Source organism: Eulemur rufifrons, chromosome 30 (assembly GCF_041146395.1).
Source record: "Eulemur rufifrons isolate Redbay chromosome 30, OSU_ERuf_1, whole genome shotgun sequence".
Lineage (NCBI taxonomy): Eukaryota > Metazoa > Chordata > Mammalia > Primates > Lemuridae > Eulemur > Eulemur rufifrons.
Window position 1 is genome coordinate 138,748,498 of NC_091012.1, and position 16,171 is coordinate 138,764,668.

The 16,171-nt window shown below is 38.6% G+C and overlaps 1 protein-coding gene across 1 annotated transcript in view; it reads left to right on the forward strand.

Annotated features, from left to right (window-relative positions):
- The window catches only part of ANOS1 (anosmin 1), a 150,467-nt gene that overhangs the window by 67,128 nt on the left and 67,168 nt on the right, over positions 1-16,171 (forward strand). Inside the window, exon 3 of the mRNA XM_069463845.1 lies at positions 15,856-15,918. Within this exon, the coding sequence (XP_069319946.1) occupies positions 15,856-15,918 (63 nt within the window). The remainder of the gene's footprint in view (positions 1-15,855; positions 15,919-16,171) is intronic.

The following is a 16,171-nucleotide window of genomic DNA, read 5'->3' on the forward strand; positions in this document are numbered from 1 at the left end:
ACTCAATGGAAATCAAGCAGGGGGAAGGTGGGGAGGAGGGGTTGAGCAAAAACCTACCTAACAGGTACAATGAACACTATCTGAGTGGCAGGCACACTTTTAACCCTGATGCAAGCATCACAAAGGTGATCCACGTAACCAAAAAACATTTGTACCCCCGTAATACTTTGAAATTAAAACAAATTCCCATTTTTATGTGACCAGTATCTATTTGCATACTTGATGTAATTAGAAGTGTTGCAGTCATTTGGATCATGACTCAAGTTCAGCCTATGGAAGGATCACCTGGGCTGCCCATGGGATGCTTCTTCCTGGCTGGAACTTCAAATCTGCTTATCTTCTTAATCCAAATTTTGGCAAAGTAGGGGGCAGGGGAAGACACAACCGGCACTTTAAGGGGCATCAATCTACATGCTTAGCCCTCCGAATGGACTACATTCAAAATGGAATAGTTGAAGATCACTAAAGTTTTAACTTACAATTTGAAGATTTGACATGAAAAAACCAGTTAATTTTTAATCATTGCTCAATATGAATTATATATTAGTGAATCAAGAAACTATTTTTTTACATAATATCATTATTGAGATATAATTCCCATGCCATATAATTTACGCATTTGAACGGTTTAATAATTTTTTATATATTCATAGAGTTGTACAGTTAGTTATCAGCACAATTATAGAATATTTTAATCATTACTCCCAGAAAAACACCACGGCCATTAGCAATTCACCAATTCTTTCCCTCCAACTCTTTCAGTCCTACATAACCATTAATTTATTTTGTGTTCCTGTGTTGATTGAGTCATTCTAGATGTTTCATGTAAGTGGAATCATACAGTGCATGGTCTTTTGTATCTGGCTCCTTTTACTTAGCGTAGTGTTTTTAAGGTCCATTTATGCTGTAGCAGGTATTTGTATTCTATTCTTTTTAATTTCCAAATAGTATCCCATTGTATTTTTTCATTTTATTCATTCCTCAGTTAATGTGCGTTAGGGTTGTTTTCACTTTTTGGCTATTATGAACAATGCCATTATGAACATCTGTGTACAAGTTTTTAGTGGTATGGATAGAAATATAAAAATTTTGGGTATATTTTATCCTGGTATTTTTACATTAAATTTATGTCTAATTTATTCTATAATTATGTTGCAATATTAAAATAAACTCTATGTTTCTCCCTTTGCCTCCATTGCAAATCCCTGATATAATAAAACCAAAATCCCTAATAAAAAAACAATAACAAATAAAACCCCAGAAAATAAATCAGAGTGGGTGCCTTTCTGGAATATTAAACACTAACCTTAAGTCAACTTTGGGGGAGTTTTGACTAATACTCTTTAGAAAAGATGAATAGGCTAGGTAAATACCACACAATATCAAATCATTACCTTGGAATGACATTTACTTTCACACTCTGAACTAACTGTGGTCTGTATTTAGTACTTGAAGTAATATCCCCATGGGCTTCAAGAAATCCATGAACATTTCAAATAAAATAGCATCCATTCATATCTGTGTGTGCATGCACATGAGTGTGATTTCCATTTCAGTCTCCTGATACACAGGTCTTGCATATTTTATTTTATAATATTCTAATAGAGCAACTCTGACAATTGTTAAAGAGGCTGACTCTCCAATGGATATTGTTTTTCTTTCAAAAATGTTAATGGAATAATTTCATCCACCTTGCTGAAGAAAAAAAGGATTACAGAATAATGGTTTACTGAGAAGATGAATGTAAGAAACGCTATTTTATATCATTTGATACTCTGATGGTAGCCTCCTTTTTCCTCTTTCTGCACATCTGATTATTTCCTCCTTTACTGAGGATGAATTAGATAGTTGGCTTTTTTCTTTGTTGTGTGTGTGTGTTTGTGTGTGTGTATGTGTGTGCATGTATGTGCCCGTCTGTATCTGATTATTTTTACAATGACTCTTCAGAGTCATGAAATATTTTATTTTGATTGATTTCTCCCCTATGAAATTCCTTACTCCTTTCTGTATTCCAGATGACTGACCTACTTATCTCCAATAATTTTCTCATAATTTAAAAAAGCTTATTCTTCTGTGCATAGGGTGAGCTGTTGAAGTAAGCATCTAATCTTCAAGAATGATGTCATAGAAGGAAGTATAATCCTGTTACGATGAGAAAACATTGCTTGGTATGTTGTAGTTGTATTAGAAAACCAACTCTGTTTTTGAACTGTCGTATTCAATGGGTTGAGATATTAGGGGATAATCTCTACCTATTGGTTTCTCTATGGAGTAGACATTGTATCTGTAACTTACAGAAATAATTGATATTAGTCATGTCCTATAAAGCCTTTCTACATAGAGATTTTTTTTAAATGGAATAAGCTCTTTTTTAGCCTTGAATAGCAAATGTCTCCTAAGTATAGCAACAGGTGTCTTGTATGGAGGAGAATTAATATCAAAATTCTATGATTTTATTGCAAGAGGGAAAAATCTAGAAATGCCATCTTTCCAACACTATTATGTATTTTGCACAGGTTCTTTTTGCTTATAAAAATGCTGAGCAGAAGGCTTGCTTTTTCTTCTCCTTGGAGCAACAAGTGAGGACTCGGCCTGTAAGAATGGAAAAGCTCCCTCTCTCATGGCTTAATGGAATTGATTCAGTAGGACCATGAGCGTGGTGGGCGGCGGATTTACATGGGCCTCATACTCCGTCCAGTGGCACAAGGGAATCTGTTTGCTCCTGTGAAGTTGGTTTTCTGAAACTGGTTCCTCCCGGGTTTCCCTGACTCTCCCCCTTCTTGTTGGGAGATCATGGCATGAAGACAAACAGATGCCTACTGCCAAAATGCGGCGCTTAACCTGACCCTCAGCCGGCCCACAAAGGAGGGCTTTGAGATCCCAGCGAGGCAGCCCTGCATTTTATCATGCCGTGAAATTGGCAGTGAAAGCCCCTGGCTCCGCCGTTTAGCCATGCGGGGTATGCGGTGGGGGTGAGGGGAGGGGAGTGGGAAGCCAGAGGGAAGAAACACAAAGTAACAGTGGGGACAAAGGGGGCCTCCCCCAGCCCCCCTCTGTGATTGTTAGGTGGTCTATAAACTCCTTGAGGAATCTCTGTGATTGTTAGGGGGTCTATAAACGCCCCGAGGAATCGTGGCCGGGGCACAAGAGCATTTGGTTGTCACTGGTTCATTTAGTCCTCTGGGTGGGGATGTGCTGGAGGCAGTGACAGGGAAGTCATTGCTGAGCTCCAGGGGTCACTGGCTTTGCTCATTAACAAACAGTGACAGAAACTACATTTACAGAGAGAGAGAGAGAGAGAGAGAGAGAATGAAAAAGGGAAAGAGAGGGAGAGAGATGCTTATCACTTCATGGGAAGGACTTAAGGACTTGCCTTATTTGACAGATGTGGAATCTCTAAAAATACGTAGCACATTCTGTTTCCTGCAGAAGATGCCATTCTGACATTTTATTTTTGCCTTGCGTTCTCTGTGCAATACAATCTTTGCATTTTAGTCCATCACGCTTCCTATTAAAGATTAAAAACAAAGTGGATAAGAGTTTCTGATGTTTTATATGAACATGTGGAAGACATTTCTATTATATTAAAGAAGTAGAAGAATAGCATTCCTTGAATTATAAAAGTGCATTAAATGCCATTAGGAATAAAACAAATCTATTTCCCTCAATGAAATGGGGCTGTGTTATCAGTTAGTGGCATCTTGGTGCTACAAGTTTTGGGGGGCATTCGGGGTGTTTAGGTTAATCCATGAATTGATACATGTATACAAAACTGAATGAATTGGGAAGAAAATAATAAATCTTGGAAACAAGTGTCTTTTACTTTGCTTCTGTGTGTTCCTGGCCAGTTACAATGTTAAATGGAGTGGCACCTCATTACACTAAGCTGCCTATTCAGATTTGTGGCGTTTGTATACCTGATATAAAATTTCCAAAATAATTGCATGTTTGACTAAGACTCTTTTTGGGCCTCGCCCAAATGGAAGAAAGCTGTCAATAACGGCATCACCTACCTCATAAATATCACGTGTCTATTGTAATAAGGGGTGGCCTTGTACAAGCTATTTTCAGATGTGGAGAATTTTACTTAGGGAATTTTACCATTTGATAAAGCAGACCTTTGAATGCTGTCTTTGTGAGGCAACTAAATGGGTTTTACCAATGGCATTTGAAATTTGGGGAAACAGAAGCCAGCATTTGTCTCCGATAAAAGGAATATAAATTTCTTTAATAATGCAATCATTTCCTTCCCTTTCCTCTGTATGACAACAACATGGCTGCTATACTTTTGGAAATACATTCAGCAGTCATTCTAAGTATTGCTAAGATCCAAGCTTCCCCTGTAATCCTAGCACTCTGGGAGGATCGCTCGAGGTCAGAAGTTCGAGACCAGTCTGAGCAAAAGCGAGACCCTGTCTCTACTAAAAATAGAAAGAAATTTGCTGGAAAACTAAAAATAATAGGAAAAAAAATTAGCTGAGCATGGTGGTGTACACCTGTAGTCCCAGCTACTTGGGAGGCTGAGGCAGGAGGATTGCTTGAGCCCAGGAGTTTGACGTTGCTGTGAGCTAGGCTGACGCCACGGCACTCTAGCCTGGGCAACAGAGTGAGACTCTGTCTCATAAACAAAGCAAAAACAAAAACAAAAAAAACAAAACCAAACAAAAAGATCCGAGCTTCCACTTGCTCCAAAGCGAAAGTGTACTCTGCGTAGCTGTGAATTAGAGACCATTCATGTCTTTCATCTCAGAACAGCAGCAACCTATGGAGTGAATCTCTGCTGCTGCAATATATAGCTTTATTTTCATGCTTAAAAGATCAGATCTATCTGGAACATATTCTTCTTCCAGCCACCTGCTTTTGCCTGGTTCATCCTACTCATCATTTCGTTTTCCACCTGGAGATGTCCCTTCACCAAGGGAGTTTTGCATACCAGTCACCGAGGCTAGGTTTTTCCCATCTGAGCTTCTGTTCACCCTTTTCCCACAGCCGCTATCTCACTCTGTTGTTATGTCTTGATTAGTGTTGTCTTCCATCACACGCTAGGGTCAAAGCATGCAGACTGTCTATTTTATGTACTCCCGATGTCTCTCAGATTGCCAGGCACAGATGTGGCTCAGTAAATATATGTTCAAGGAAGGGAGGGAGGGAGAGAAAGAAGTTACAAAGTAAAGGGATAATCTTGTAAGGGCACAAATGAACACTGGTGGCACATAGTAGACAACTGGAGAAGCTATGGCTACATTCATTGTATTTTTTGATGGCACAGAGAATAAATTTGAACACACGTATCATCTTAGTTGTTTGCATCAAGCAATGTCAGTGAAGAAAACAAACTACTCTAGGTATGTAAGCTGGAAAGAATTTAATACGGGATTAGATGCTTCTGAAATAATTGGAATTGTTGAAGGAATGGGCTCTGGGCTAAGCCTCCAGAAATGATTCCAGAGCAATAGAGAGCTGACTCCCTTGCTTCCTCTGAGGGCGTTTTGGAGCAACAGTGGCAGAATCAAGAAAGCTTCCCCTGGTGAAGGCTCTCCAGACACCCAGGAATGGAGACTTACAGCACACAGCAGAAAACCTTCACACTTCCACAGTGGTTCCAAGCTGCAGAAATAGTGAACAGGGCTCAGGCAACAAAATACCTTTTGCTTTACTTCTGCCTTCAAATACTGCATAAACGTATTGGTAAGCAAAACCAAATTGAATTCAGAATTGTAGTGGCATAGTCATCTGGGAAATGCAGTTTTTATTTCCTCTCCCACTAGAAAGTGGGCATCATGGGTTTTGAATGCACACTTATGTACTTTCCTTTTAATGCTCTCAATTCGTCCTCTCCAATATGGTAGCCACTTGCCACATATGGCTCTACAAGTTTAAATTAAGATGAAGTAACATTAGATATTTCATTGTTTAGTCTCATTGGCCACATTTCAAGTGCTTAATGGCCTTTTGTGGCTGATGGCTACCATATTGGATAGGGTATCTACGGAACCTTCTCACCCTCTCATTATGTTGTAAACCACTGCTCTAGACTATGTGAGCTGCATTATTTTTTTTTTTTCATTTTTTGTTCCAGCAGAGCAACTATGAACAAGTAGGTAAAGGAGTCAAGAGGGTAAGCTGAGAGTTAATCAAACAGAGTTCAATTAGCTGAGTTGTGAAATACAAAATGACAAGAAGAGGCATCTTCAGTTGAGTTCTTAAATGTGTGCTTCAGGTAAAGGGAGTAACAAGGGAAAATAAGCTCAAGAGATTGAGGTCTGCATTGCCCCCAGTATGAAGGAGGCTACTCTAGACCCTGTGCAAAATTTCCTGAAAGACTCAGATAATTAAACAAAACTTCATTCCGATCCAAATTTACTGAGTTTGTGCTTGCTGCTGGTTTTGGTTGGGTTCACAAATAGCTTTAATTGTCATTTTATTATAATGCAATTCCATTGGCCACAAGAACCTCAACATTGCCCTTCTTGGGGGTGAAGAGAGAATAAAATTAAATATCCAGTGAGATTGTATGAGTTTTGAGTTTGAGTTAAAGGCTGAATAGATTTTATTATAAATAGGGTTTCCCATCCCTGACTAACATGTATGCTCTACTGCGGTGTTTCCTGTTCAGCTTCTGAAAAGTTATGAATATCATGTCTAACCTGTGAGTCTGGAGCAGACCCACCACATAACGCCAGCATGAATGGGTTTGGTCAGGGGTGCACTAATGTCTCAGAGGAGCTTTCACGTTGACAAAGCCAGGGTGATTCGATCTGGCAAGGGCCACAGGAAACATGAACGTCCCATGGGATTTGTCTCTCTGGTTCTTTCAAGAGCACACCATGCCTTCCTTGAGCTTGACATGTCAGACAACCAAACCACACAGACAGATATTAAGCTGTCGGTGTTACAAGCTACTTCTATCTGGAAAGGATTAGTGTTGACACCGTTGCTTATTTGTCTGACTGCAAGGACATGCTTCGTTTTAGGGTCTCTCTTAGAACCTACTATACCCACTCACTTCTTAGACAATCAGGTTTCATTTCTTGGAAATAATAAGCAGACAGTATATATCTACCCATGGCATTCTTATGTGCTGCCAATATAAACAAGCTTATTAAGCAGGAAGCAGATATTATAAATGAGACAGGCTCGTAAGTAGCTCTGTGAGATTTACCACAGGGACAAAGAACAAGATCCAGTTCCTCCTGTGATGTATGCCACGTTTTATAAAGTCATTAGCACAGGAAAAAGGCTGCCAGGCCACCCAGATTGGGAAGACAATTGACATCGTTCTCCAGAACTACCAATTAAATATTTTCTTAGGAATCGTGTGTTGTCAAGAAAGATGTGTAGGAAAAAAATATATACAAAGATAAGGATCCGTGCTAGTCTTGCATAAGCTTTTAAATTTAGCGTGATGTGAGCGGACTCCTAATCTCCATTCAACTTGTCACAGAGAAGTTTTTTAACCTTGGGGCTCGGTGCTGTCAGGATCACGCTGTGCAGATTAAAGCCTAACTTTCATTGCAGGAGATGGGAGCTCTGGATGTTTAAGCCCTCGGAGTGCTGTGGCTGGCGATTCCAGTTGTGTTACACAAAATCTGATCTAATGAACGCTTGAGATTCCGGGTGCACAAAGTGGTTCTCCTTAATTCAGCCTATAAAAACTGACTAGTGGCTCTGCCAGGACTCTTGAATTATTTTGATTACCTGGGAATCAACACTGGAGAAAGCTGAGTGGTTGATTTGACAGCCTGCCAAAGAACACAGATGCTTATAAACAAACTATAATTAAAAAATGGGATGTGTGTGTGTGTGTGTGTGTGTGTTACACTTTCTGGGTTTGAAATTATGTGTAGCTCTTTTCTAGCTATTATTTTCTAGCCTTTATTGATTTTTTGAGCACTTTGATTAAATGTGCATTTTCTCAGAGAAAAGGCTGTCTTGTGATGTATATCATTTTCTTGGGCTATCTTCTCCTCCAGCAAATTTTCCACTGAGGGTCGGTTCTTTAGTGTCTTTAGGAAAATGTTCTTGTTAGGATGTGAACTTCCTCATGTGAAGAAAGGGCACCCACCCCTCCTTCACTTCTCTGTCTTGGCCCGATACCAACACTGGCTTTCCCTCCTTGGGCTGTTAATAAACATGGACTGATTCTGCTGATTTTAGAACTTGTGTATAAACTTGTGCAGAAAGCACACATACTACTTACTGAAAGCTAATACTTATTGGGGACGTGCTGTGGGGTAGTTTGCAAGTGCCAAAGAAGTGGGTTATATTCATTTCCCATTTTCATTGTGAGGAACATTTTGCTTTGACATTGTCAGAAGGGTTTATTTAGTATAAAGGAGGGAGAGACATTTTGAGACTGTGGTGCTGGATAAACTTGTTTCCTACATGTTATAATTAGGAGCTGAGACACAGAGGCAGGACAATTGGGATCCTTACAGAGCGTCCCTGGAGTTAACCTGGGACTCCCAAGATGACAGAAGCCACTCTGGCTCCTGTCCCTTTGGGTTCCTGAGGCAGTGGTTAAACCACCTGTTTATAGAGCCTATTAGACCAGACTTTACAGGGCCTGAAGGATTCCAGGCTTTTGTCTCTCTCTTCTTAACCAGCTTTGTGGGAAGACAGGCCACCCAGTTAGTGTGAGGTTTCTGTTCTCATGCATTTGTCTTTAACTCTCCATTTCCTCCTATAAGCACTTTAATTTTTAAATAATCTTTGCCCATAGATTTATATCCATAATAGCTTTCGAATGATTCTTGCTAAAAACAAATTGTGATTTTGAGATTTTAAGTGACTTTAAGATTACTTTCTAAATTTATTTTTAAATTTTAACTTTATTTTTTAAAAAACAGAACTTAAGAAAGTTCTAAGAATAGTGCAAAGAACTTCCATATACTTTTCATCTAAACCAGGGTATAGCAAACTTTATGTCAGAAACTTGTAAATATTTTTGGCTTGCTTGGTCATCTGTCGCAACCACTCAGCCCTGCTGTTGTAGCACAAAGACGGCCACAGATAATGCCTAAGTGAATGGATGTTGCTGTGTTGCAATAAAACTTTATTTATAAAAGCAGGAGGTAGGCCAGATTTGGTCCCTGGTTTCTAGATTCTTAACCCAATCTAGAGTTATCAATTATTAACTTTTCCTTTTTAAAAAATATTTGCTTTCTCTCTCTCTCTCTCTTCATATATATATGTATGTACACTCATGATAATTTTTCAACTACTTAAAAATAAATTGTAGACATCATGACTCTTTCCATCCAAATAATTAAGCATGTACTTCTTAAGAACAAGTACATTCTCTTAACTACTGTGGAATTATCCAATTCAGGCAATTTAACAGTGACGTAATACTAGTTTCGAATCTATGGCCCATATTTAAATTTCTCTGGTTGCCCCAATCTTGTCCTCTGTAGCCTCATCTTGTCTGATTCAGGATCCCATCCAACACCATGCAGGGCACTTGGTCGTCCTATATGTTTATCCTCCCTGGGTCTGGAACTGTTCCTCAGCCTCTCTTTGTCTTTCAGGATGTTGATACTTTTGAAGACTAGAGGCCGTGTGCTTTGCAGAAGGCACCTCAATCTGGATTTGTTTGGTGTTTCCTCATGGTTAGAGGCAGGTTCTGCATATCGGGCAGGAATCCTGCCTCCATGATGCTGTTTCCTTCCCAGGGCATCCTTTCAGGAGGCACCTGAGCTTTGTTTTGTTTTTTTCACCCCTCCCTCTGCATTCTTGGAGGTGTTGCCTTTGATCCCTTAGGTGAGGTGCTCTCCGCCAGGTTTCTCTGCCGTAAAGTTATTGCTTTCACTTCATAATCAATATCTTTTGAATTTGAGACGTGACCATGAGAATCCTCTTTGAAGCTTCGGTACTATGCTAGAATGCCACAGCAGAAGATTGGGTCTGAAAAATCAGGACACTAAGAAGGCATGATGTCCTTCCATGCCACGGAATTCCAGGACACGTCTACTCCAAGGGACTCAATTATGTCCACAATGGTCTAGTTTAAGTGAGAAAGAATTACAACGGCAGTGTGGCTCTCTGATAATAAGTACCTTGATTAATTACTTTTCTCTTATTTATTTATATGTACTTTTTAAATACTTTCCCTGAAACCAAAAGAGCCCTTGATGCCTGGACTCCCTTTATGGTGAAAAATGGTTGTGATAAAACGGGGCCCAGGTTTCCTAATAAGCATGGTGATGGGAGAGCAATTACCCTTTGACTGTCTCAGAGCGAGTTGGTCTGCAGTGGGAAGCATCTTGGGCACGCGGCTGTGCTGGGCTGGCATGCTAATCCTCCGACGATTGTTCTGCGCTGTGCTTCTGAGGGCTGTCTGCCAAAAGACTTCATTATTTTGGCAAGACACAGTGCACTTTTCGACACACAGGATTGTAACAACTTCTATACAGCACCAATTTAGAGCTGGAGGGAGTCCACAAATACTTCTAAAGGCAGCAGAGTGCACATATTTTAGGAAATACTTTGGAAGGAAAGAAGAAAACTTCCATCTAAAACAGCAGATTCACAATTTCCCAGAGAAATTTGCTGCTGTTAATTCAGAAAGCAGAAATGGTCTTTGCAAACTTCTGGGGATAGCATTATCATGTGCTATGAACGTGTTCTTGTACAAAATAAAAAAGTTAGATTTTCGGGTAGAACTCAAGGCTCATTCCTTATATCCAGGCAATAATCGTGACAGGAATTAAATATAAACCATTATTTGCTTTTTAATTATTCAACAGAAAATATTTCTGTGAACGCATACCATATGTCCTGCAAATCGCACACTGCCCTAGTCTTGGAAGAGCCCTTTTCATGCCACATTTGTCTTGGTGCCAGCATCATTTCTTTTCAGATCTAGGTTAGACATTTGCATGCCTTCTCCCATTTTTATTTCTCTCTCATTCCCGTATTTCAAAGCAAATCAGAAATTATGTCCGTGAACTTGCACATCCATATTGCCTTTCATAGGTTAATTTTCCTTTCCCTTTCTCCTGATGTCCCCTGCCACCCAAATGGTATATGGACACTAGAAATAATGGAGAGAAGACTTGGAAGACATTTTAAAGACTTTTGCTCTGTTTTCATTGCCTGTATCTTGCCTTTCTAAACCTATCTTCTATTCCAACACTCAAGTCATTTTAAACACGAAGTAGAGCAAGCAACTCTCCATTCTGAGGGTGTCAGTGGGTCCTCATTGAATTCCAAGGGCTATCTTTCCAGCCTGGTTTTCTACTACGTCTTCTCTCCTTTTAGCAACACACACCACACTGCCTCCCCAATGTACTTATAATATCATCCAGGCCCCAAACGTTACAGTTATTCAAGTCCTACTCATCCTTCTAAGTAAATTCATAAGTCCCCAATACTACAAAATCCTCTCCCATGATCCCGTATGGATATACATGCCAGTTTTTTAGTTTCTTACAGCACATTGTTCTTTTCTCTCTCTTGTTTTGATGCTTCCTTGATGCAGACTTAGTTATCTACATGCTTTTGTCCCAGAAGATTGTATACTACCTCAGAGCAGAATGATTCTTGCCACATTTTCCTCTGCTTTGGTGACTAGACAAATACTTTGCATGTAGGAAATACTATTCCATATTTGTTGATTTAGCTAATTGGATGCTAATTTGAACAGGTTGAAATGTATGGCATGCTAGTTGCTTTGTTTTAGCTTGGGTTCTATTTCTTTAGCATCACCTAATTGTGAGTTCTACTTCCTTGATTACTGGGCATGTGTGAAAATTCATATTTTGTGTGAACTTTTTTTGCATCAGAATTTATAGTATTTGCCATTTTGGTAATAAAATTTCCTCTGCTGCGCTTTTATGAAAGTGGCTAAATGTGTAAGTTATAGAATTTAGTGCTTCAACTGGCCAGATGGTAGTTTGCCAAAGTAATGTCAACAATTTCCTTGATAGCTGGTACTTGGGCTCATGAGTTGGATGTCTTTCTCCATGACATGAAATACTCTATCTTACTGGTTGTGTTTATAAATGCTTTGGAATATCTAGCACCTAGGGCATTCTGGAAGTGAATCCTCTCTGGCAGCATAATAATTTAGTAAAGTAAAAATAGACTTGCGAAGTACTTTCCAGTTTACAAATCTCTTTTATTTACATGGTCTCATGAAGCCCTTGAAGCAAGTGGCATATGCAGGGTGATGCTTTATCACAGCAATAACAGTCCTCTCCGTGTGCCGAAGCATGGGTTCCAATCCCAGTCCCCCACTCGCTCCCAGAGTTACTGGCTCTGCTTTCTCCCCTCCCTACACTTGAGTGTTTCCTCTCGAAAATGTAAGGATAATAGCACCTACTTTTACATACTTCCGGATTTGTCATGATGAGGCTCTATTGAACAGATTGTTCTAAAAGTGCTCCATAATCTGTAAAGGTTCTAGGTACTAGGTTAAATAAAAAGTAATCGCTATCTTCATGTCAAACAATGACATATGATTAGCTTTCTAAACCTATATTTTTCTTTGAAATTTAACGTTCTCTTCATTGGGCTTGAAGCAGTAGCCTAGGAAGACATGATTTCAAACAGTCTATCATCCTAACACTTGAAAGCCTAAAACACTTGCTAAGAATACTAACTTTGGTTACCATTCTGGGTAGTGTTAGGCAATACACGATCACAGCACTTACAGCTCTGATAGGTAATAAATTCCAAAGCAGTTGTCTGCTGGTGTGATCATTTCTCTCACATTCACGACTCTCATGGAAGAGACACGTAGGGCTCTTGCCTTTTGGCAAACCTGTTTTATTGCTTGGAGAATCAGGAAGTGTTTTCTTCTATATGAAGTGCAAAAGAAATGGCTGTCATTCCTCCCCCCCCCCTTCTTTTTAGCTGTTGTTGAAATCCTTTTTTATTGGCTGGAATACTATAAAGAAATAGAGTTTTGGTAAATTCCTCCTGCAAAGATTTACTCAGATGATTGCATCTGAGCTATTCTTGTCAGGTGGATTTTATAAAGAATTATTGAAAGAAAAATCGCCAATCACTAATCACATTTTGAGATATACCTTTAGACACTGCTGATTACTAGCAATTGGAAATGAGGCAAGCATGCAATTAAAATGGAACTTTAAATGAATTGCCTATATCGATGCAAGACTTGGCAGACAGAGATGCTGGACTAATAGGAAGACAAGCGTGTTATGTATTGCTTCTATTAGTGTTTCAGAAATATGCCTATTTTTGTAAATGATATTTGTTTTATATAAGGCATCTGACCATTCCACAAGCTGTCAGGACCATGGTTATGTGGAATTACGGAGATCTCAAAGGATTGAGACTTTTTGTGCAGTGATACCTACAGTTGTGAAAATGCAATTAGGTACACATGTAGCAGAATATTTTTATAACTTACATTTTAGTAATGACAGAAGGCAAGAATTACGTAATTACAATATTTTGAGACATTGTTAGCCACATAGCATGTAACAGTCTCTTTATGGAATAAATGCCTATTGGATGTTTCTTGCGTGCAATGACAAAGGCTTACCTTGCTGGTAGCTGAATCTCTGTCCATGAATAATTCCCAGATCTTGGGGAGTGATTCTGCTACCTCGTAGGACACTTCTTGGACTGAACAAAATCTCAAGGTATTTTGAAGAGTGCCATTCATTAATTTCAAATGGTCTTGAGGAAGAATTAAGTCTAAGCATACATATTAAATAACTGCTAACCTGTTTTGCGTAGGAGTCAATGTCAGTCAAAAAAAAAAAGAGCTCTGGGGATAAAGCAATAATGTAGTCTTTAGAAACAAAACTAACTGTCTAAGGAATTCATCAAATATGTAAGGTAGACAAGTTTTTAAACAATGTTTCATCAATATTACAAAAATGGCTTTTTTTTTTTTTTTTTTTTTTGTTGAGACAGAGTCTCACTTTGTTGCCCAGGCTAGAGTGAGTGCCGTGGCGTCAGCTTAGCTCACAGCAACCTCAGACTCCTCGGCTTAAGCGATCCTACTGCCTCAGCCTCCCGAGTAGCTGGGACTACAGGCATGCGCCACTATGCCCGGCTAATTTTTTCTATATAGATTTTTAGTTGTCCATATGTCTTTCTATTTTTAGTAGAGACGGGGTCTCGCTCAGGCTGGTCTCGAACTCCTGACCTTGAGCAATCCACCTGCCTCGGCCTCCCAGAGTGCTAGGATTACAGGCGTGAGCCACCGCGCCCGGCCAAAAATGGCATTCTTTTAAAATTGTCACATTGGTGAAAAATTGTACATTTGTTTTTGACATTCTTGGGAGAGATAACATTAAAACTTGGGACAAGCTCATAGAATTCTTGGGAAAAAATTATTAAAGAGCTCAAGTTTATTTTTCTTAATTGAAATGATTAAAAATGAATTGTTCACATGCAACATTACTGAAGATAGTATCTACAATATTCTCATAAAAATATTTGTTCCCAATGAAACTTATATGAAACAAGACAGACACATTATAGACTCTACAGATTTGATCGCAGCTCTTTTTAAAGTTTAGTAAGCGTCAGGACTTCTAGTAGAAATTGTTAGAAAAGATTCCCAGATCCTGCTCCCAGAGAATCTGACTCTGTAGGTTGAGAGAGAGGCCCCTAAGTTTAGGTTTCTAATAAACTTCAAGCAGGGGTGCATATTATTTGTCATTGATCACACTTTGAGTAGTATTGCTGGAAAGGATTGGCAGTTGATACAGGGGCCATTGTTTTCATATATATCTTTGATTAAAAATGGCAGTTAATATTTGAAAATTAAGTTCCATCATAGAGTCTTCCAGTGTATCTTCCAACTATATCTGTATTTTAAAACAGGGAGGAGGTTACTAGAAAATAGAGTGAAAAAATAGTATCTGTATAGCATATGTCCTGAATTCTATGTTATATGTGTTTGAAATTTAACTGAGAATTTCTATCCTAATTGGAAAATTTATCAACAATGAAATAAAAATAATATAGATAAAATAATCATGAGCTCATGAAAGCCAGGGCTATGCCTATATTTAAATAACTTACATTTGACTATACATGACTATTAACTTTTACTAATTAAAACTTGCATTAAGAGAATCAAATATCCATGCATATCAATGTAACATTTTTTTTAACCCTGAGGGATGATATTATCTTACACACACATGCACATGCCATACATATATATATATATATACACATACTATATATACCTTATATATAGTATATATGGTAATAAACTATATGCTATATATGTACATAATTTGTTTACTCAACAATGTTATTTAATATTATAATTATTACTGAACAATGGAGATTGGCTAGTGTGTTTGATTTGTCAGAATATATAAAGTAATAAGTTAGGGGTATGTGTGTTTAAGTGAACTTCATTTTCTGTTATGAAACTCTCAGTCAGAATCTAGCATTTACATTTATTCAATATATTTTCATGGAGCGATTAAATTGGATGACTGTTAATGCTGTTAGACTCATTGAGGTAAAACATAAATAACAGCAATATATGTGTACATTTAATACAACGCATTTTCACTTAATCATTTGAAGAAGAGTGTATAAAAAATAGCCCTATGTTGCCAACCAAAAGCAAGTTAATATTAAATTTTATGAAAAAAATATTTCATCTGAACAACCTTTAAAATTATTTCTTGTTGCAAAAAAAAAATTTCTTATCCAAATTCTTCTGCCTTATAGTGAAGCCATTTATATTATATCCAGTTAAAATGATCAGCTGATAGCTGGATTTCCTAAACTAATTGGGAAAAACAGGCACTGAAAAGCAACCACCACGGGTGAATTCTTTTTGTTTTCCTCTTGGCTTTGCTTCTTAGCCATGTTTTATTTCTATTTATTGTTCCTGTCTTCCAGTGCTTGGAGCCGTGCAAGGACTCGGGGGACCTGCGGAAGCAGCAGTGCCAGAGCTTCTGCGAGGTAAGGGCGGCGGCGCTGTCCACTCTGCCCAAAGCCGACTGTGCATAGTTGGGTCATCGGTAGGAACGGGCGTTCTCGTTCTTCTGCAGCCTGGCGATCAGCTTACTCCAGGGGAGTGCGTGTATGTGTATGCAAATTCATGTAAACAAGGGGAAAAAAACATTCTTGAACCATCCTAAAACCTAGCTACCCACTACTTATGTTATTGGTTAACCAGACAGGGAAAAAAAAATATTACGTATAGATGGAAGAC